This window comes from Semicossyphus pulcher, unplaced genomic scaffold (genome assembly GCF_022749685.1).
Source record: "Semicossyphus pulcher isolate SPU_LCO1_2020_fin unplaced genomic scaffold, fSemPul1.0.p SCAF_21, whole genome shotgun sequence".
NCBI classification, from domain to species: Eukaryota; Metazoa; Chordata; class Actinopteri; order Labriformes; family Labridae; genus Semicossyphus; species Semicossyphus pulcher.
The window spans coordinates 13,697,378-13,718,046 of NW_027211695.1; the positions used below are offsets into that span (position 1 = coordinate 13,697,378).

General features: G+C 44.6%; 1 protein-coding gene and 8 non-coding genes across 9 annotated transcripts; all 9 read right to left on the minus strand.

The window, feature by feature from the left end:
• Positions 1-26: 26 nt before the first annotated feature.
• On the minus strand, positions 27-190 carry LOC138601566 (U1 spliceosomal RNA). Its single transcript, XR_011309065.1, has one exon. It is a non-coding gene; the product is annotated as a U1 spliceosomal RNA (small nuclear RNA).
• A 658-nt stretch (positions 191-848) lies between these two features.
• LOC138601586 (U1 spliceosomal RNA) lies at positions 849-1,012 on the minus strand. The gene has a single exon (XR_011309084.1). It is a non-coding gene; the product is annotated as a U1 spliceosomal RNA (small nuclear RNA).
• Positions 1,013-2,299: 1,287 nt separating this feature from the next.
• Positions 2,300-2,463, minus strand: LOC138601567 (U1 spliceosomal RNA). Its single transcript, XR_011309066.1, has one exon. It is a non-coding gene; the product is annotated as a U1 spliceosomal RNA (small nuclear RNA).
• Positions 2,464-3,121: 658 nt separating this feature from the next.
• Positions 3,122-3,285, minus strand: LOC138601568 (U1 spliceosomal RNA). Its single transcript, XR_011309067.1, has one exon. It is a non-coding gene; the product is annotated as a U1 spliceosomal RNA (small nuclear RNA).
• A 1,293-nt stretch (positions 3,286-4,578) lies between these two features.
• LOC138601569 (U1 spliceosomal RNA) lies at positions 4,579-4,742 on the minus strand. The gene has a single exon (XR_011309068.1). It is a non-coding gene; the product is annotated as a U1 spliceosomal RNA (small nuclear RNA).
• Positions 4,743-6,033: 1,291 nt separating this feature from the next.
• On the minus strand, positions 6,034-6,197 carry LOC138601610 (U1 spliceosomal RNA). The gene has a single exon (XR_011309107.1). It is a non-coding gene; the product is annotated as a U1 spliceosomal RNA (small nuclear RNA).
• A 659-nt stretch (positions 6,198-6,856) lies between these two features.
• LOC138601612 (U1 spliceosomal RNA) lies at positions 6,857-7,020 on the minus strand. Its single transcript, XR_011309109.1, has one exon. It is a non-coding gene; the product is annotated as a U1 spliceosomal RNA (small nuclear RNA).
• Positions 7,021-8,348: 1,328 nt separating this feature from the next.
• LOC138601611 (U1 spliceosomal RNA) lies at positions 8,349-8,512 on the minus strand. Its single transcript, XR_011309108.1, has one exon. It is a non-coding gene; the product is annotated as a U1 spliceosomal RNA (small nuclear RNA).
• Positions 8,513-11,941: 3,429 nt separating this feature from the next.
• Positions 11,942-19,101, minus strand: mus81 (MUS81 structure-specific endonuclease subunit). The gene is made up of 17 exons (XM_069672565.1): positions 19,048-19,101; positions 18,646-18,796; positions 18,054-18,183; positions 17,808-17,893; positions 17,176-17,298; positions 17,001-17,081; positions 16,822-16,910; positions 16,542-16,736; positions 16,297-16,467; positions 16,048-16,175; positions 15,275-15,387; positions 14,853-14,972; positions 14,680-14,775; positions 14,430-14,558; positions 14,236-14,339; positions 13,060-13,143; positions 11,942-12,158 (listed from the first exon to the last, which is right to left on the minus strand). Exons 2-17 carry the CDS (start codon positions 18,784-18,786, stop codon positions 12,092-12,094), a joined length of 1,857 nt encoding a protein of 618 aa, XP_069528666.1. The 5' UTR covers positions 18,787-18,796; positions 19,048-19,101; the 3' UTR covers positions 11,942-12,091.
• Between the last annotated feature and the right edge of the window lie 1,568 nt (positions 19,102-20,669).

Here is a 20,669-nt window from a genome sequence, read left to right on the forward strand (position 1 = left end):
TTTTCTCTTTCCTTCAACACAACGATCAGGGGAGAGCGCGAACGCAGTCCCCCACTACCACAAATTATGCAGTCGAGATTCCCACATTTGGGGAATTCGCAGCGGTCAGCACAGCCGCAGTGCAATGGCTGAGCCTCGCCCTGGGTGAACCACCTTCTTGATCATGGTATCTCCCCTGCCAGGTAAGTATGAGTTGGAAGCGTCAGAGACAGGGGACTCACTCCCAGACACGGCCCCCTGGCTGACGGTGCCCAGCACGCATAATCCCCGAGTTGGGGGCCTTTAGCATTAGCTCACCTTCACCTGCTACCAAAGTTGCTGAAAAGTTCAAAACACTGCTGCAATTTGACCAGGGTGTGCGGCACACACGCTCTGTCCCTTTGTTTCCTTCTCCCAGCATTAATTGCTCTAGCAAAAAAGAGATTAAAAAAAGACACAACACAACTCGGAATAGCTACTCGGCAAGCCGTTTCTGTCTCTGAGAAAGCAAACACCGTCCAGCAACCGCGCACAAGCCTAAAACCTAAGCATGCCAGCGAGGGAAGAATGTCCAGAGCACATTTCTTCCACAAAGACAGAACAATCTCGGAGAGGAGGACACGCAATTCATTCTGTCCCCTCCAAAGGGCCGCACCCACTTCTTGCTGCCATCGCGACCGCGGCTTCACAGCGTACATCAGACATCTCTGCACAGCAAGGCTGCCACTTTCTGGACTAACCGCAAAAGTAACCCGAGGCCTCTAAATGAACACGCCCACAAACACGCTGACTCACCAGTCGGGAAAACGCGCAGCACAGGCACAGCCGAGGAGGACTCCTTTTTTTTCTCTTTCCTTCAACACAACGATCAGGGGAGAGCGCGAACGCAGTCCCCCACTACCACAAATTATGCAGTCGAGATTGCCACATTTGGGGAATTCGCAGCGGTCAGCACAGCCGCAGTGCAATGGCTGAGCCTCGCCCTGGGTGAACCACCTTCTTGATCATGGTATCTCCCCTGCCAGGTAAGTATGAGTTGGAAGCGTCAGAGACAGGGGACTCACTCCCAGACACGGCCCCCTGGCTGACGGTGCCCAGCACGCATAATCCCCGAGTTGGGGGCCTTTAGCATTAGCTCACCTTCACCTGCTACCAAAGTTGCTGAAAAGTTCAAAACACTGCTGCAATTTGACCAGGGTGTGCGGCACACACGCTCTGTCCCTTTGTTTCCTTCTCCCAGCATTAATTGCTCTAGCAAAAAAGAGATTAAAAAAAGACACAACACAACTCGGAATAGCTACTCGGCAAGCCGTTTCTGTCTCTGAGAAAGCAAACACCGTCCAGTAGAGATGTTTCGGTCCTGAACGATTCGTTCAAAAAGAACGAATCTTTTCAGTGAACGGAATGATCCGTTCACTTTCATGCATCAAAGTCGTTCCTTTCGTTCACTTGGCTCTGCTCGCGGCTCCCCACTTCTTGTTTTAGGAAACCATCTAATGTATCAAATCACCATCATTGGTTAGGAGAACGACTGAACGTATCGCTTGACCGATCGTCTCTCTCTCTCTCTCTCTCTCTCTCTCTCTCTCTCGCTCTCGTTCACTGAACGAAGACCATTCTCGTTCACTGAACGAAGCGAGCGACCCGATTAGGTGCATCTGTGTATACAGGTCAATTCACAGATGTGTAAACCACTGACAGATGAACACAAACTAAACTTATGTTTATTTATTTATTTATTTAGAAATTATAATGTCAGAAGGTTTTGTAATGGGCAAGTTGGGCCAAGTAGACCAGTAATGCAATGGGAGCCGTATTTTTCGTGAACGAGTGAGAGTGAGTGAGTTACGGGTAAACCGGAAATGTCACTGAACGACCTGGTGAACGAATGTAATGAACGAATCATTCAGCTGAACGAGATCCGAAGATCCGGGTCACTGAAGTGAACGAGAGTTGACATCTCTACCGTCCAGCAACCGCGCACAAGCCTAAAACCTAAGCATGCCAGCGAGGGAAGAATGTCCAGAGCACATTTCTTCCACAAAGACAGAACAATCTCGGAGAGGAGGACACGCAATTCATTCTGTCCCCTCCAAAGGGCCGCACCCACTTCTTGCTGCCATCGCGACCGCGGCTTCACAGCGTACATCAGACATCTCTGCACAGCAAGGCTGCCACTTTCTGGACTAACCGCAAAAGTAACCCGAGGCCTCTAAATGAACACGCCCACAAACACGCTGACTCACCAGTCGGGAAAACGCGCAGCACAGGCACAGCCGAGGAGGACTCCTTTTTTTTCTCTTTCCTTCAACACAACGATCAGGGGAGAGCGCGAACGCAGTCCCCCACTACCACAAATTATGCAGTCGAGATTCCCACATTTGGGGAATTCGCAGCGGTCAGCACAGCCGCAGTGCAATGGCTGAGCCTCGCCCTGGGTGAACCACCTTCTTGATCATGGTATCTCCCCTGCCAGGTAAGTATGAGTTGGAAGCGTCAGAGACAGGGGACTCACTCCCAGACACGGCCCCCTGGCTGACGGTGCCCAGCACGCATAATCCCCGAGTTGGGGGCCTTTAGCATTAGCTCACCTTCACCTGCTACCAAAGTTGCTGAAAAGTTCAAAACACTGCTGCAATTTGACCAGGGTGTGCGGCACACACGCTCTGTCCCTTTGTTTCCTTCTCCCAGCATTAATTGCTCTAGCAAAAAAGAGATTAAAAAAAGACACAACACAACTCGGAATAGCTACTCGGCAAGCCGTTTCTGTCTCTGAGAAAGCAAACACCGTCCAGCAACCGCGCACAAGCCTAAAACCTAAGCATGCCAGCGAGGGAAGAATGTCCAGAGCACATTTCTTCCACAAAGACAGAACAATCTCGGAGAGGAGGACACGCAATTCATTCTGTCCCCTCCAAAGGGCCGCACCCACTTCTTGCTGCCATCGCGACCGCGGCTTCACAGCGTACATCAGACATCTCTGCACAGCAAGGCTGCCACTTTCTGGACTAACCGCAAAAGTAACCCGAGGCCTCTAAATGAACACGCCCACAAACACGCTGACTCACCAGTCGGGAAAACGCGCAGCACAGGCACAGCCGAGGAGGACTCCTTTTTTTTCTCTTTCCTTCAACACAACGATCAGGGGAGAGCGCGAACGCAGTCCCCCACTACCACAAATTATGCAGTCGAGATTCCCACATTTGGGGAATTCGCAGCGGTCAGCACAGCCGCAGTGCAATGGCTGAGCCTCGCCCTGGGTGAACCACCTTCTTGATCATGGTATCTCCCCTGCCAGGTAAGTATGAGTTGGAAGCGTCAGAGACAGGGGACTCACTCCCAGACACGGCCCCCTGGCTGACGGTGCCCAGCACGCATAATCCCCGGGTTGGGGGCCTTTAGCATTAGCTCACCTTCACCTGCTACCAAAGTTGCTGAAAAGTTCAAAACACTGCTGCAATTTGACCAGGGTGTGCGGCACACACGCTCTGTCCCTTTGTTTCCTTCTCCCAGCATTAATTGCTCTAGCAAAAAAGAGATTAAAAAAAGACACAACACAACTCGGAATAGCTACTCGGCAAGCCGTTTCTGTCTCTGAGAAAGCAAACACCGTCCAGTAGAGATGTTTCGGTCCTGAACGATTCGTTCAAAAAGAACGAATCTTTTCAGTGAACGGAATGATCCGTTCACTTTCATGCATCAAAGTCGTTCCTTTCGTTCACTTGGCTCCGCTCGCGGCTCCCCACTTCTTGTTTTAGGAAACCATCTAATGTATCAAATCACCATCATTGGTTAGGAGAACGACTGAACGTATCGCTTGACCGATCGTCTCTCTCTCTCTCTCTCTCTCTCTCTCTCTCTCTCTCTCTCGCTCTCGTTCACTGAACGAAGACCATTCTCGTTCACTGAACGAAGCGAGCGACCCGATTAGGTGCATCTGTGTATACAGGTCAATTCACAGATGTGTAAACCACTGACAGATGAACACAAACTAAACTTATGTTTATTTATTTATTTATTTAGAAATTATAATGTCAGAAGGTTTTGTAATGGGCAAGTTGGGCCAAGTAGACCAGTAATGCAATGGGAGCCGTATTTTTCGTGAACGAGTGAGAGTGAGTGAGTTACGGGTAAACCGGAAATGTCACTGAACGACCTGGTGAACGAATGTAATGAACGAATCATTCAGCTGAACGAGATCCGAAGATCCGGGTCACTGAAGTGAACGAGAGTTGACATCTCTACCGTCCAGCAACCGCGCGCAAGCCTAAAACCTAAGCATGCCAGCGAGGGAAGAATGTCCAGAGCACATTTCTTCCACAAAGACAGAACAATCTCGGAGAGGAGGACACGCAATTCATTCTGTCCCCTCCAAAGGGCCGCACCCACTTCTTGCTGCCATCGCGACCGCGGCTTCACAGCGTACATCAGACATCTCTGCACAGCAAGGCTGCCACTTTCTGGACTAACCGCAAAAGTAACCCGAGGCCTCTAAATGAACACGCCCACAAACACGCTGACTCACCAGTCGGGAAACCGCGCAGCACAGGCACAGCCGAGGAGGACTCCTTTTTTTTCTCTTTCCTTCAACACAACGATCAGGGGAGAGCGCGAACGCAGTCCCCCACTACCACAAATTATGCAGTCGAGATTCCCACATTTGGGGAATTCGCAGCGGTCAGCACAGCCGCAGTGCAATGGCTGAGCCTCGCCCTGGGTGAACCACCTTCTTGATCATGGTATCTCCCCTGCCAGGTAAGTATGAGTTGGAAGCGTCAGAGACAGGGGACTCACTCCCAGACACGGCCCCCTGGCTGACGGTGCCCAGCACGCATAATCCCCGAGTTGGGGGCCTTTAGCATTAGCTCACCTTCACCTGCTACCAAAGTTGCTGAAAAGTTCAAAACACTGCTGCAATTTGACCAGGGTGTGCGGCACACACGCTCTGTCCCTTTGTTTCCTTCTCCCAGCATTAATTGCTCTAGCAAAAAAGAGATTAAAAAAAGACACAACACAACTCGGAATAGCTACTCGGCAAGCCGTTTCTGTCTCTGAGAAAGCAAACACCGTCCAGTAGAGATGTTTCGGTCCTGAACGATTCGTTCAAAAAGAACGAATCTTTTCAGTGAACGGAATGATCCGTTCACTTTCATGCATCAAAGTCGTTCCTTTCGTTCACTTGGCTCCGCTCGCGGCTCCCCACTTCTTGTTTTAGGAAACCATCTAATGTATCAAATCACCATCATTGGTTAGGAGAACGACTGAACGTATCGCTTGACCGATCGTCTCTCTCTCTCTCTCTCTCTCTCTCTCTCTCTCTCTCTCGCTCTCGTTCACTGAACGAAGACCATTCTCGTTCACTGAACGAAGCGAGCGACCCGATTAGGTGCATCTGTGTATACAGGTCAATTCACAGATGTGTAAACCACTGACAGATGAACACAAACTAAACTTATGTTTATTTATTTATTTATTTAGAAATTATAATGTCAGAAGGTTTTGTAATGGGCAAGTTGGGCCAAGTAGACCAGTAATGCAATGGGAGCCGTATTTTTCGTGAACGAGTGAGAGTGAGTGAGTTACGGGTAAACCGGAAATGTCACTGAACGACCTGGTGAACGAATGTAATGAACGAATCATTCAGCTGAACGAGATCCGAAGATCCGGGTCACTGAAGTGAACGAGAGTTGACATCTCTACCGTCCAGCAACCGCGCGCAAGCCTAAAACCTAAGCATGCCAGCGAGGGAAGAATGTCCAGAGCACATTTCTTCCACAAAGACAGAACAATCTCGGAGAGGAGGACACGCAATTCATTCTGTCCCCTCCAAAGGGCCGCACCCACTTCTTGCTGCCATCGCGACCGCGGCTTCACAGCGTACATCAGACATCTCTGCACAGCAAGGCTGCCACTTTCTGGACTAACCGCAAAAGTAACCCGAGGCCTCTAAATGAACACGCCCACAAACACGCTGACTCACCAGTCGGGAAAACGCGCAGCACAGGCACAGCCGAGGAGGACTCCTTTTTTTTCTCTTTCCTTCAACACAACGATCAGGGGAGAGCGCGAACGCAGTCCCCCACTACCACAAATTATGCAGTCGAGATTCCCACATTTGGGGAATTCGCAGCGGTCAGCACAGCCGCAGTGCAATGGCTGAGCCTCGCCCTGGGTGAATCACCTTCTTGATCATGGTATCTCCCCTGCCAGGTAAGTATGAGTTGGAAGCGTCAGAGACAGGGGACTCACTCCCAGACACGGCCCCCTGGCTGACGGTGCCCAGCACGCATAATCCCCGAGTTGGGGGCCTTTAGCATTAGCTCACCTTCACCTGCTACCAAAGTTGCTGAAAAGTTCAAAACACTGCTGCAATTTGACCAGGGTGTGCGGCACACACGCTCTGTCCCTTTGTTTCCTTCTCCCAGCATTAATTGCTCTAGCAAAAAAGAGATTAAAAAAAGACACAACACAACTCGGAATAGCTACTCGGCAAGCCGTTTCTGTCTCTGAGAAAGCAAACACCGTCCAGCAACCGCGCACAAGCCTAAAACCTAAGCATGCCAGCGAGGGAAGAATGTCCAGAGCACATTTCTTCCACAAAGACAGAACAATCTCGGAGAGGAGGACACGCAATTCATTCTGTCCCCTCCAAAGGGCCGCACCCACTTCTTGCTGCCATCGCGACCGCGGCTTCACAGCGTACATCAGACATCTCTGCACAGCAAGGCTGCCACTTTCTGGACTAACCGCAAAAGTAACCCGAGGCCTCTAAATGAACACGCCCACAAACACGCTGACTCACCAGTCGGGAAACCGCGCAGCACAGGCACAGCCGAGGAGGACCCCTTTTTTTTTCTCTTTCCTTCAACACAACGATCAGGGGAGAGCGCGAACGCAGTCCCCCACTACCACAAATTATGCAGTCGAGATTCCCACATTTGGGGAATTCGCAGCGGTCAGCACAGCCGCAGTGCAATGGCTGAGTCTCGCCCTGGGTGAACCACCTTCTTGATCATGGTATCTCCCCTGCCAGGTAAGTATGAGTTGGAAGCGTCAGAGACAGGGGACTCACTCCCAGACACGGCCCCCTGGCTGACGGTGCCCAGCACGCATAATCCCCGAGTTGGGGGCCTTTAGCATTAGCTCACCTTCACCTGCTACCAAAGTTGCTGAAAAGTTCAAAACACTGCTGCAATTTGACCAGGGTGTGCAGCACACACGCTCTGTCCCTTTGTTTCCTTCTCCCAGCATTAATTGCTCTAGCAAAAAAGAGATTAAAAAAAGACACAACACAACTCGGAATAGCTACTCGGCAAGCCGTTTCTGTCTCTGAGAAAGCAAACACCGTCCAGCAACCGCGCACAAGCCTAAAACCTAAGCATGCCAGCGAGGGAAGAATGTCCAGAGCACATTTCTTCCACAAAGACAGAACAATCTCGGAGAGGAGGACACGCAATTCATTCTGTCCCCTCCAAAGGGCCGCACTAGAGATGTTTCGGTCCTGAACGATTCGTTCAAAAAGAACGAATCTTTTCAGTGAACGGAATGATCCGTTCACTTTCATGCATCAAAGTCGTTCCTTTCGTTCACTTGGCTCCGCTCGCGGCTCCCCACTTCTTGTTTTAGGAAACCAGACTGATTGATGTTAGCATGAGCCAATTGCGTTTCAGAGGAGGGCTGTTTGTATCACATCTAATGTATCAAATCACCATCATTGGTTAGGAGAACGACTGAACGTATCGCTTGACCGATCGTCTCTCTCTCTCTCTCTGTCTCTCCCTCGCTCTCGTTCACTGAACAAAGACCATTCTCGTTCACTGAACGAAGCGAGCGACCCGATTAGGTGCATCTGTGTATACAGGTCAATTCACAGATGTGTAAACCACTGACAGATGAACACAAACTAAACTATGTTTATTTATTTAGAAATTATAATGTCAGAAGGATTTGTAATGGGCAAGTTGGGCCAAGTAGACCAGTAATGCAATGGGAGCCGTATTTTTCGTGAACGAGTGAGAGTGAGTGAGTTACGGGTAAACCGGAAATGTCACTGAACGACCTGGTGAACGAATGTAATGAACGAATCGTTCAGCTGAACGAGATCCGAAGATCCGGGTCACTGAAGTGAACGAGAGTTGACATCTCTAGGCCGCACCCACTTCTTGCTGCCATCGCGACCGCGGCTTCACAGCGTACATCAGACATCTCTGCACAGCAAGGCTGCCACTTTCTGGACTAACCGCAAAAGTAACCAGAGGCCTCTAAATGAACACGCCCACAAACACGCTGACTCACCAGTCGGGAAAACGCGCATCACAGGCACAGCCGAGGAGGACTCCTTTTTTTTCTCTTTCCTTCAACACAACGATCAGGGGAGAGCGCGAACGCAGTCCCCCACTACCACAAATTATGCAGTCGAGATTCCCACATTTGGGGAATTCGCAGCGGTCAGCACAGCCGCAGTGCAATGGCTGAGCCTCGTCCTGGGTGAACCACCTTCTTGATCATGGTATCTCCCCTGCCAGGTAAGTATGAGTTGGAAGCGTCAGAGACAGGGGACTCACTCCCAGACACGGCCCCCTGGCTGACGGTGCCCAGCACGCATAATCCCCGAGTTGGGGGCCTTTAGCATTAGCTCACCTTCACCTGCTACCAAAGTTGCTGAAAAGTTCAAAACACTGCTGCAATTTGACCAGGGTGTGCGGCACACACGCTCTGTCCCTTTGTTTCCTTCTCCCAGCATTAATTGCTCTTGCAAAAAAGAGATTAAAAAAAGACACAACACAACGGTTCCTCAAATGTATTCATGAAATATATTTATTTTGCTTTCCTGATACATCCACAACAGAGACTGATAAAACAGTGAAGCCTGAAGTACTTTTGTACTCATAAGACATAAAAACAAGCATTTGTACTGCTTTAAATTGTGGTTTTAATGGCTGTTTATTTCTTATTTGTTCCATGGGTCCGTTTGATACGGCTGGGCTGAGAAAATTCGGTCTAAATCTGTCATTAACGCAACGAAAATACACCTGTGCAACATATCAATCTAATGTAATAGGCTACATGTGTGTTGTAATATATGTTTTTTTTAAGCTGTTTTTCCTTGCTGCTTTCAGCAGCTGCAGCTGAGTGGATTTTAGTCTTGATTATGTGTAATTTCTTCATATCTTTCTGAAATCATAGTTTGCCCTGAATTTGTAAAATATGCCGATCAGCTGACGGCAGACTTGCCCGTGTTTAGAGTGGTATTTTGCTCCAAACAACATCCCTTTCTGTGAACACGCTCATAAAAACCCTGGGTTGACTTATCGAGTTGAAATCCAGCATTGTGTGACCGTTTAGCACAATTGCCTTTGTTTGGTTAAGTGAAGCTAGATCAGGAAAAGATACCCTGGGTATGTTGAACTAGCTTCACAGTATAGGCCCCTGGGTGTGTGGCACACACGCTCTCCCTTTGTTTCCTTCTCGCCTCTGCACAGCACCTCTGACACTTTCTGGACAAACAGCAAAAGCAACTTGAGGCCTCTAATTGAACACGCCAACAATCATGCTGCCTCACCAGTCGTCAAAGTATGCATCAGCACAGTCCAGCGCAGCCAAGGACCCCCTTGTTTCCTTTGATGATAAGAAGTATAATAAGTTACTTTTTTACTTGGCCTACTCCTTAAAAAGTATTATTACTGTTTAGAACTGTTCAACGTGTCTTTAACTGGTGAAGACATTTTTTTCCAGAATTACACAGTTGATTTTTAAATATTAATATAAAATATTATACTACTTTGTATGAATAAAACGTTTTTAAAAAATACTGGGCAATTTGCAAAAATTTTATTTTTCAGAAATACTACTGAGCTTGTCTTTATTACATAGTGTTTCACAGCATATTTTAAGTAATTTTTAATTCTAATCTTTAATGCACTTTGAGTCACAATTAGGAGTAAAAACTAACTATGAACTTTAGTTAGAGTTATGACCTCACAAGTTACTGCACCACTTTATGCAGCCAACCCAACAATGAGCTTCTTCAGATCAAGTTCATCTGACAACTCATGCTCTGAAATTCAGTGTTATGTTGTTTAGCTTGATTTATGCACTACTGGCAGTAGACTAGAACCTTCATGTCAGCATTCTTCGCAGTGGAAAGCATTTTGTTTAAAGTCTAAAAAGGACGGCAATGTCAAATCCCTATGCAATAGACTGTGACGTACGCGGTCATGTGGACCATGACAAATGTCTTAAATCTTTAACCTTAATTGACAAATCTTTGAGTGGAAAAAAGGTTAAAGTCTTGCCAATACTCACCGCTGGTGAAAGCACCTCTCCTCTTCATCATCCTCTGTTTTTCTGATTTTTTGCTAGTAGCCGCCAATACCTGCCCTGACCTGCTGCGTGTAGACGTCATCATAATACACAGAAACGTAGTTATGGACTCACGCAGCGCTACTTGGCTTAGTAAGTGTAATGTTATTACTGACTATTACTGTACATACTCTTAAAACGACAATTCAGTATTCACAACTTTTTTTTCTTGAAATACCACTAATGTACTCAAATTAACACTAGCATATTTTATAATTATAAATGATTAAATATGAAGAATAAAATTCATTTTTGAGGTACTTTACTTACATTTACTGTTACATTTTACATTTACTTCACTACATTCAGAGGGAATTTTTTCACTTTCACTTTCCTGTTTTGACTGGTTAGTTTACAGATCAAAACTCAGCATAAAAATAAAAACATGATCAGCCTATACATGACAATATGCCGTACATTTTGACTTGTGCCCCCTAATATTAAAGCATGTTTTATATCAGTTAGCACTTCAACCAAAGATACATTTTCCAACATGGACAAATACCCTGCAGCTTTCAAGTTCCTAATAACTGCAATGCAACCAGTACTCCACTGGTGGAATAATGCTAATCTTCTTTAAGAGACTGAAACAAAATTGGCAAATATTACAGCTAGCTAGCTTTGTGGATACGTTACTTTATTACAGAAAATTCACAAAACTGTGAGTAATCAAATGCCATACCTCCGACATGGAAACAAGGCCAGGCGACTCAACTATGCACAAACACATAGGAACTGGGGTGCAGAAAGATGGCAGCAGGTGCTCTGGACCGATGAGTCAAAATGTGAAGTATTTGGCTGTAGCAGAAGGCAGTGTCTTCGCCGAAGGGCTGGAGAGCGGTACAAACATGAGTGTCTGCAGACAACAGTGAAGCATGGTGGAGGTTCCTTGCAAGTTTAGGACAGCATTTCTGCAAATGGAGTTGGAGATTTGGTCAGGATTAATGGCAGATACTTATCCATCGTGCAACACCATCAGGGAGGCGTATGATTGGTCCCAAATTTATTCTGCAGCAGGACAACGACCCCCAAACATACAGCCAATGTCATTAAGAACTAAAGAAGAACAAGAAGTCCTGGAAGTGATGGTATGGCCCCCACAGAGCCCTGATCTCAACATCATCGAGTCTGTCTGGGATTACATGAAATGACAGAAGGATTTGAGGAAGCCCACATCAACAGAAGATCTGTGCTTAGTTCTCCAAGATGTTTGGAACAACCTAACATAAACTGTGTGCAAGTGTACCGAGAAGAATTGATGCTGTTTTGAAGGCAAAGGGTGGACACACCAAATATTGATTTGATTTAGAATTATCTTCTGTTCATTCACTGCATTTTGTTAATTGATGAAAATAAACTATTTACATTTCCATTTTTGAAAGCATTCTTAGTTTACAGCATTTTTTCCCACCTGCCTAAAATTTTTGCACAGTACAGTATGTTAAACCAGCCTCATCAATCTGGGCTCATTTTTAAATACAGTTCTAAGCCTGTCGAGAGGAAGAAAAATAATTAACAACAGATTACTTTACAAAACAATAAACTTTATTGATGCAGCATCATACAAGAAGCAATATTTAACAGTAATATAGCAGCATCTGTAAATATAAATTACCGTCCTCAAATTAATCAAGTAGGAACAGAAAACAAATGACTGAAAGTATTCACATTAGGAGGAGAGTGAGCTTGAGTTTAAGTCCGTCTATGAGACAGAGTATATCTGGATGAGTTAGAGTTGATTAGTGTGCGTCTACGATAGTGCTCCTCGAGAACAGTACAGCTGATAGACTGTTCTGCTCAGAGCTGGGCCCAGGTTCCTGAAAAACAAAGAAAGAAGCTATTATAAATAAGGTATCCTTTTTATCTTTTTACTATGTACTGTGGTGTTAACAATGGACCTTCCAGACCACATCCCTGCTACCTGTGAATACTTGCAGGTGAGGTGGAATGGACATAGATGGCTTTGTCTCTTATCTAAGTTGAGGCTCCAGGACATGATCCTCTTTAATGAGAAACATAAAAAATTAAGGGAATAAGTAATTGTACACTTTTATTTTGTGTTTTCATCAAGTAAATTGCTTTTTAATCACCATGATTTATAGCACAAAAATCAAATCAAGCTAACTTATGTTTGGTACCAGCTGCCAGAAAAGTTTGTACATTTTTTGCAGGCACAATTTAAGATCAGTGCGTTCATACAACTTCAGCATGGAGGTCATGGCATTAATAGACAGTAGGGGTAGACGGTAGCTCAGTCTGTAGGGTCTTGGCTTGGGAACTGGATGGTGGTTGGTTCAAGTCCAGGTATTGACCAAGCGAGGAATTGAGCTGGTAGCTGGAGAGGTGCCAGCTGCTTTCCTGGGCTCCATTGAGGTGTCCTTGAGCAAGGCACCGAAGCCCCCACCACTCGGGGCGCATGTCCACGTGCACTCACTCTGACCATAAGTGAATGTCCACAGAGTCCTGTTTGTGCATGTGTGTATTTCAGGCCTATGTGTGTGTAGCATGTTTAATGTTTGGATTAATAAAGCATCGCTTCTTCTCCTTCTTCTTCTAATGTGTATATTTCGACAGTAACTTCACTTCTACCTCAGTATTTTTTTTTGTAAAGTCACAGTTCTTTGACTCAAGTACAACATTTGGTCTCAATCAGTGAACAACAAATACTGTATGATACTTTTGGACATGCAAGGAAAAATCAAAAGACAGTCTACAGACCTTTTTAGCTTCCCGTATCGGATGGAAGAGAGGAGTTTCTCTTTCTCTGCTTCACTTGCACACTTTTCGTAGGCTGTCAAGAGACTGAAAAGAAAAAGATACAGACAAAAACACAAGCTTTGGGTCATAGTCTTTTTTCTTTTCTTACAACGGTAACATTTCCATCAATCATATAAGTGGGGTTTTTTTTTTTTAATGTGTAAGCTTTTGGGGTGCTGGTTTAGCTTACTTGGTAGAGCAAGCCCCCCCCCCAAAAGAAGTGTAAGCTTTTAACTGTAGCTGTGTATTTTTAAAACACTCGACCAAGACGAATACTGTTATTTATCCTTCACCGTTAATATTAATTATCAGTAAACTAGGCTAATTTTAAGCAAGTTACAGAGTTAACCGTTTCTATGGATGCAGCTTTAACCATAGAATCTAATGGACACTATTTTTAATGTAATAAATTACATTTTTCTTAAGTTAATTTAATAGATGTTGCACTAAATACACATAAGAAACAAAAGAATAGTATGGTGTTATTGTAATAGCACAAATCACAGCTGTTTTTCCTTTGGAGAAACTGACCCATGACCTCAATCATAAACTTGACAAATTCTGGGAACTGTGCATGCCTTTGCACTCCTTCCTTCAGAGACTTTGATGCATTTTTCCCTGGAAGCCAACTGTCTAACTGTCTGTGCCATCTATATGCTTGCTATGTGTACAGTCTTAGCAGCATCAGTTATTAATTTGGGGTGAGACTTTAAAATACAAAAATCAGTTTTTTTTAAAAGTAATAGCACATGGTAAAACATAAACTGCATACATTATATTTGCTCTGTACGTCATCTTTTGTGAGTGGGGAATGTAGTCTTTATCCTCTGTGAGCCGCAGGGCAGAATCTGCACTTCAAAGTATCTGCTCATCTCATGGGATCACTTGCAACACTTTGTTGTCTTTTGTGCAGAATCAGTTCTCAAAGATTCTCTGTCTGTCAAAATACGCTCAGTTTCTAAAAACAAAGCACTGACTTTTTTTTTGCATCCACAACATTCCTTTTTCTCGAGCTCAAAGACCTTTTTTTCTGCTGCATTTCTCACTTCCTGTTGCACCACGAAAAAAGGGAGGTAGTGGTTAAGAATAACTGGTGAGTGAGGGAAATGTTTGTACACACTATATTGTGAGAGTTACCTGTGTGGAGTGCTGTATTGCTCCAGAATAGCAGCTGCCTTGTCTCCAGACAAACCGCTGATCTGCATCAACTGTCTGGCAAACACTTCTCTCACTGTCTGACACTAGAGGGGAGAAAACAGGGATTTAAATATTCACAAACATATCCGTAAAAACAGATACATGGTACTTTGTGAAGCTGTAAAAACAAAGACCTTGTTTTTGACGGCACCGTGGTTGAATTCTGCAAAAGAAATGAGAGAGCAAGACGGGGTCCCTCTCTCCTCCTCATCACTCCCTCCGTCACCCTCCAGCTCTCTGGAGCGACAGATCAGCGTACGGTTCTGAAACAAAGATTTATAAGAGGCACAAAAAGTCTGAAGCTTGAATTAGAGTGAAGGAGGAGAGTCTGAAGTCCTAGTTCAAAGAGATATTTCACAGAGCAGTGATGTAACAGCGTCTCACCTGGTACAGTTTGGTCAGGTATCGCGTCATGACAGTGAGGTAGGCCGCCGACTCCCTCACATCCTGGACTCTCTTCACAAAGAAGCCATCAACTACCTAATGTGACAAATAAGTGTGCACATTTTCAACACAAACACAAAATGTTGTAGGTGTAGAAGGGTGTGTTTGATCACCTGTGTGTTGACGATGGCCTGCTGCAGTGTAGTTTCAGGCAAACTGAGGTGGGAGGCAGCCGTGCCACACTCCTCCACCAGATAGACGGGCCGACGAAGACCACACCTCTTCAGACGAAACTGATGCAGGAGAGAAAGGAAGGGAGGAAGAGAGAGAGTTAAATCATGGTTATGTTTATATTTGATTCACTTTTTTTAATTAGACAGAAAAGTTTTTGAGATGAAAGAAATACAGACGAAAAACTTTATATATCAGAAGATACTGGGAGAGAGAGCTGAGGGTGGAGAGAGTATTAGCTGATTTAGACAGGATGGAAATGATGAACGGAAATGGTTCTGTTAGATGACTTCCTCTTGACCAGAATGTAATTAAAACATTGGATAAAGTAATTGACAAAAAAGTTAACGCAGCGCACACCAACCTTCTGCTCCCTGAAGCGTCCGTCTATGATGCTGCCGCACAGGTCGTCCATCCTCTTCCTCTCGATGACGTAATCCAGCACGAGCTCCCGGCCTGAAGGGGCTCGCAACTGACCTGAAGAGGGAGGGAGAGAGATGATGATTTATTATCATTTCATACGGCTAGTTGGGAAACAAAGGCTGGATAAGAATGACCAATGTTTTGGTCTGTATTTAGTGTCTACAGCGCTTTCCCAAAAATGCAGTTATCCACCCGTGTCGGAGCTGAAACTAAAAGCTTCAAGGTTCGCCAACCATTTTGTTCATCCATTAAAAGGTTTGGGTAATTTTCTTTGAAGGAAAAACAAATGAAATGCGTCTGCTTCTGGTTTCTTTAGTCTTATTATAACAGTGAACTAATAGTTTGGGTTGTGAACAAAACAAGGACATCATTTTAACCCTCAAAGACCGAGACAGGCGGCGGCGGCGGCTATACATAGCTCTTGTTGTTAAACGTTTAATAACTTTTGAACCGCTAATCGACACTTAGTTCCACCTGCTCATGACAATCATCAACTCCACCAATCAACTTGTTTTTGGGAAATATGATTGCACACAACTGCAACTAGTGATTATTTCATTGATGATTACTCTATAAATTATTACTTTAAAAAAAAACTGTAAAAAATGTCAATGTTTCCCACACTTTAAAAACGAAGGTATCAAAGGTAAAGATGCACCATTCATGGTCTGCTCACTTTCCTTTCCCCCCTTGTTTTCTCCTCTTGTCTGTTACCTGGAACAGGTGCAAGCTTCTCTCGAGCGACCCACAGGAAGTCTCCAACGTTTAGCTTCCTAACATCGAAGTTCACTCCGTTTCTCTGGAGCTCTTTGACCAGCTCCTGCTTACGGTGATGACTGCCGCTGCACACACAAACACAGCATGAAATATACATATAATTCAACCTAAATAAGGCACACACAAAAGGTTCATGAATGATTAGAGCAACGTGGTGCTTTGATTGACTCCAGGCAGCTCTCTTACCCGGTTGTCTCAATGAAGTCAACACAGAGGAGGATTTCGTACGATCCAGGGAGGAGACATCCTCCACTCGGCTTCCTGCTCGCTGCCTCTGAATTCTGAGGTTTTCCTGAAGAACTCATCCCATTAATCTCGCTCCTCGGCTGAACGACACACGTCTGTTTCTCTGCCGGGCTGAAAGAGAGGATGATTCCTTTTTTTTTTCCAGCAGGAAAATAAGAAAAAGAAGACATTTAATGTGCACTCACTGTATTCTGTCGTCTTCCTTCTCTTCTTCGTCATCATCACTGGCAGTGAGGTCCACAACTCCAGGACCACCTTCCTCCTCTTCCTCCTCCTCCTCCTCTCCTTCACTCCTTCCCCCCTCCAGCCCCTCTTTGGTCCCTTCCTCCGCAGACTCGAGCCGCTCTGCCAAAGCCAGACCCTCCTCTGTCAGAGAATACCTGAGCCAGGAAGAAGAGTGAGGAAAACCTACAGAAAGACCTTCAAAACGACCTGAAAAGCTGCTTGGATAGAAGTTCTTCGTACCTCGCAGGGTTGTGAGTCTTTACCAACAGATTCTTCTGAATCAGAGTGCTGACTGAAGACCAGGCCGTGTACTTACTGCCCAGGTCTGGCTGCAGACAGAGACGGAAGATGAGGGGAAGGGAAAGCAAGCTTTAAAATAAACTAAACTAAAAGAACGTTATTAACGATCATTTATGTACCGCAGTGAAAGACTTGTCACAGAGAAGTTGAGCTTCTGTTTGTAGCTCCATCTTAAACATGTAACCTTTACTGCCAGGGATCTAAAGAGAGAGAGAGAGAGAGAGAGGGATGATAGTTGTCCTACAGAGGCCAGAATGCATTGAATTAGAGATATTTCAGAGGACAAAGTTGTACCTGTGACTGTCTGTACAGAGTCAGCAGCACTGCGTAACCCCCAGACCTCTTCTGAGGCACGTACTCCCTCTTCTTCCTCCCTCCTCCTCTTTTGTCTTTCCCTTGATCGCCTGCTGCATTCTTCTTCAAGGAAATACGTACACACAGGAAACAAATGAAGAGTTAGAGATCACAACGTGTCACTGAAGTAATCCACAATAAACACTACTTACTTTCCTCTCATCATTGATTAAAATAACACAGAATGATGAAAAATTTTACAGCTCATAAAATATATTATATTTACTCTTTGAAGTAGCAGAAGTAGGGAAATGTTTCCACATTACCTTCTCCATTATTTACATGCAAATTAATATTTTTAAAAAGTGACTTTTTTGTCCACATTTTTATGAGATATCTGACACAAACACCTTCTGGTTGTCGCTGACTTAGAGCTGTAGGATACGATTTTGTATGTTGTACGATAAAGCTAGAATTACTGTGTTCATAAATGTTGTGTTACAATGAAGTGACACCATTTCAGGACAATAATTACACCGAGGAAGGAAGGACAGAATTTCGCACAGGTTTCTCTGCAAGGGAATAAATTGTGTCTTTGGCACTGAGACAAACTCACACACTACCCTTCTTACCTTTCTGGAGGGAGCCAGGTTGTTGTTGTCGAGTCGGCCAGGAGGGGGCGCTACTTCAGGGAGAGAATGAATAGGAGCGTTTGAACCTAGAGACGAGGCAGAGGGAAACGAGTGAAGACGGTTTGAGGAGGGTTTTGTAGAAACACTACTCTTTATAACAATCTTTAATCCAGGCTACAGGAGCAATCTTGCAATTTAATACAATCATTTTTAATGCAAACATTATTCCATTCGTCCACCTCTTACCGTTTTCTCTGTAGTACCGTTGCAGCTTTTCATCCAGGATTTTGCAGATGCCGTCTCCAAAGTTCTGGAGGATTTTTGCCTCTTTGGCGTTTTGAAGCGGTAATGGATACTTATTCAGAGAGCTGATGGCCTAGAAAAAACAAACAAAAAAACACATTAATATAGAAGATGATAACTGAAGATTGGTTTCTGCTCATTCCCTTTTTTAAATTTTTTTTTAGGCTGCACTTTTGTCTCGTTTTCAAGTATAAAATACATTTTTGAAGAGTTTATTTAGACCGTAATTTGTATTGTTGCAGGTTATTTGTGAAGAGTAGTGTCCATTAAAACAAAGACAACAAAATATCAAATACAAGTGTCAGTACAACATCAAATGTAATGTTTTTACTTTGCTTGCTACTCATACAGAAGTATACACATAATGTGACGTATTCTGTAGCATTAATATTTCACCCAATTTGATTGACGTGCTGTCGGCAAAAGCAGTGAAAACAGCACCAGAACAATTATCAATATAGCTGCTTCCTAAGCACAGGGTTAGGGTTTCACAGTCTGGTTTTAACAGCTGATCTAAACTGTTCCCCCTCTTTACCTTCTGGTAGGTGTATTGGATCTTCAGTCCCTTCTCTTTGGCCTCGTCCCGGAGCTCGGTCAGCCACTTGAGGAACAGCGGGTTCGGACAGGAGGGCAGGGCGCGTTTCCGACCCAACCGGACCGGCTCCGAGGCTGGCATCCCTCTGGACCTGTCAGGAGTGTGAAAACACATAGACCAAGACGTGTTGACTTCCATGTACCACCACAACAGAAACATTATATAAGGCGACGACAACAAAGCAGACTAGGTGTACTTTAGCTAACATAAGCTAACGTTAGCTGACAATAAAAAGCATTTTGAAATTTTCGCTAACAAGACAGTTAAAGTTAAAGTAGCAAGCGATAGAATTGGCACGAAAAAGTTAGATAAGTCGTGTCTGCTTCTGAAAAACAGGCTTACCTTTAACTTGTGGGTTAGCAGCAGCAGTTGCTGGCGCCTTGTATTCAAAGGCACAGCGCACTTCCTTGTTGATAGCAGTCACGTGACCGGAAAAAGGCGGGGCAACGAGTCAAACAGTGACATCTAGCGGCGAAATTAGTAAACGAACTAGTAAGTGGATAACAGCGTTTGAAAATACATTCAGGCCCAAAGCATTATTGTGCTTAAGTATATTTGTAAGGTACTTTACAAAACGTTACCAATCTCTGTATTTGTACAATGTATTTTACAGAGCAAAAGTTGAATTCTATGCCCCTGAGATTTAGAGATACAACGCTGATAGCTTTCAAAACATTCTACAGTACTATTCACACTATAAATGGTTTAAATGACATTATAACTCAGTGTCAGTTAACTTCTCAGACCGTTATCTGGTTGTTACCTGAATCCGCCTCTATGTGTCCTCAGGCTGAAGAGAGTTAGCAAGATTCCTCCAACAAGACCCAACAGAGACCAAGAATCCAACCTCACCCTCTCAGCCACAACCTCCCTCTGTCTTACAAGCTCACAGTCAAGAGCTTGGGGGGGAAAGCTGCATAATTGGTGCTCAACAGTTAACTTCTATGCACTCACACACATAAGGTCTGAAGAGATAGTATGAGGGAAAAAAATAATGTTTGTATTCGAATAAAGCATGGCTGCTGAGACTTTAGGGACACAGTTGATGTAAAAAGACTGGTTGGATTGAAATGTAAAACATGTGCCCACATGGATTTGCATAAACATGTCTTTAGTGAGTAAGGTAAAGAATTCCTTTTGTGTCCGTTGTAATGTAATCTGCCATCACTTGGAAGCTGTAACACAAATATTCAATCATTATTTACTCTATTGTTTTAACCCACCCAGAATCTAGAGTTGATTCTTTTTGTAAGTCCACAGGCTCAGTGCTACCTTAAGTTGGTTTTCTTGTCCATTTTTAAAAAAGTGTCCCAATTTTAGAACTAAACTGTACATGTATCTACCTGATTGTTACTGATATACAAGTCCATTTTTGGCAAATGTATGCACAAGCATGCATGAAGAATGCTGCTTGCACATGTTTATAAGGATAAAACTGCACATGGAGGATTTTTTATGGTCCACATGCATCCATAGAAATGCACTTGATTGCCTGCTACATTAGAGTTATATATGGTGAAACCACAACCTTTGGGTAATTAGGACCAGGCTCTTAGGATTTTACATGCATTTTACACAAGAACTGAAATGCACTGGTCCTAACTTGTAGTCTGTCTTTGTCGAGAGCAGTCTTAAGAATGGATTTTAAGTCATTGCACCAAGTAAACTTATGCCAAGTCTTAACTACATTGGGTCTTATCAATGGATGTCCATGCAACTGTCCACTGGACTAGGGCTATAGTGGCTTTGTCTTGATCATTTCTTATTAGCGGCAACATTAAGGGTGATCAAAGAAAAGGCTGCTAAGAAGTCCAAATGCAATGACAAATAAGAAGAATAAATCAACTACACGCTGGTGCAGTGGTTGGTACTGTCCTCACAGCGAGAACGTTCCTGGTTCGAATCCTAGTTCAGATGTAGTGGGCCTTTCTGTGTGGAGTTTGCATGTTCTCCCCGTGCATGTT

What these genes read in the sequence shown, in the direction of transcription:
- mus81 (XM_069672565.1), bottom strand. Translation starts at nt 18,786, where the DNA reads ATGCCAGCCTCGGAGCCGGTCCGGTTGGGTCGGAAACGCGCCCTGCCC. An exon ending in TCCAATACACCTACCAGAAG is followed by an intron (nt 18,184 to 18,645) that starts GTAAAGAGGGGG and finishes TGTTTTTTCTAG; the next exon opens with GCCATCAGCTCTCTGAATAA. An exon ending in ACGGTGCCGTCAAAAACAAG is followed by an intron (nt 14,340 to 14,429) that starts GTCTTTGTTTTT and finishes TCTCCCCTCTAG; the next exon opens with TGTCAGACAGTGAGAGAAGT.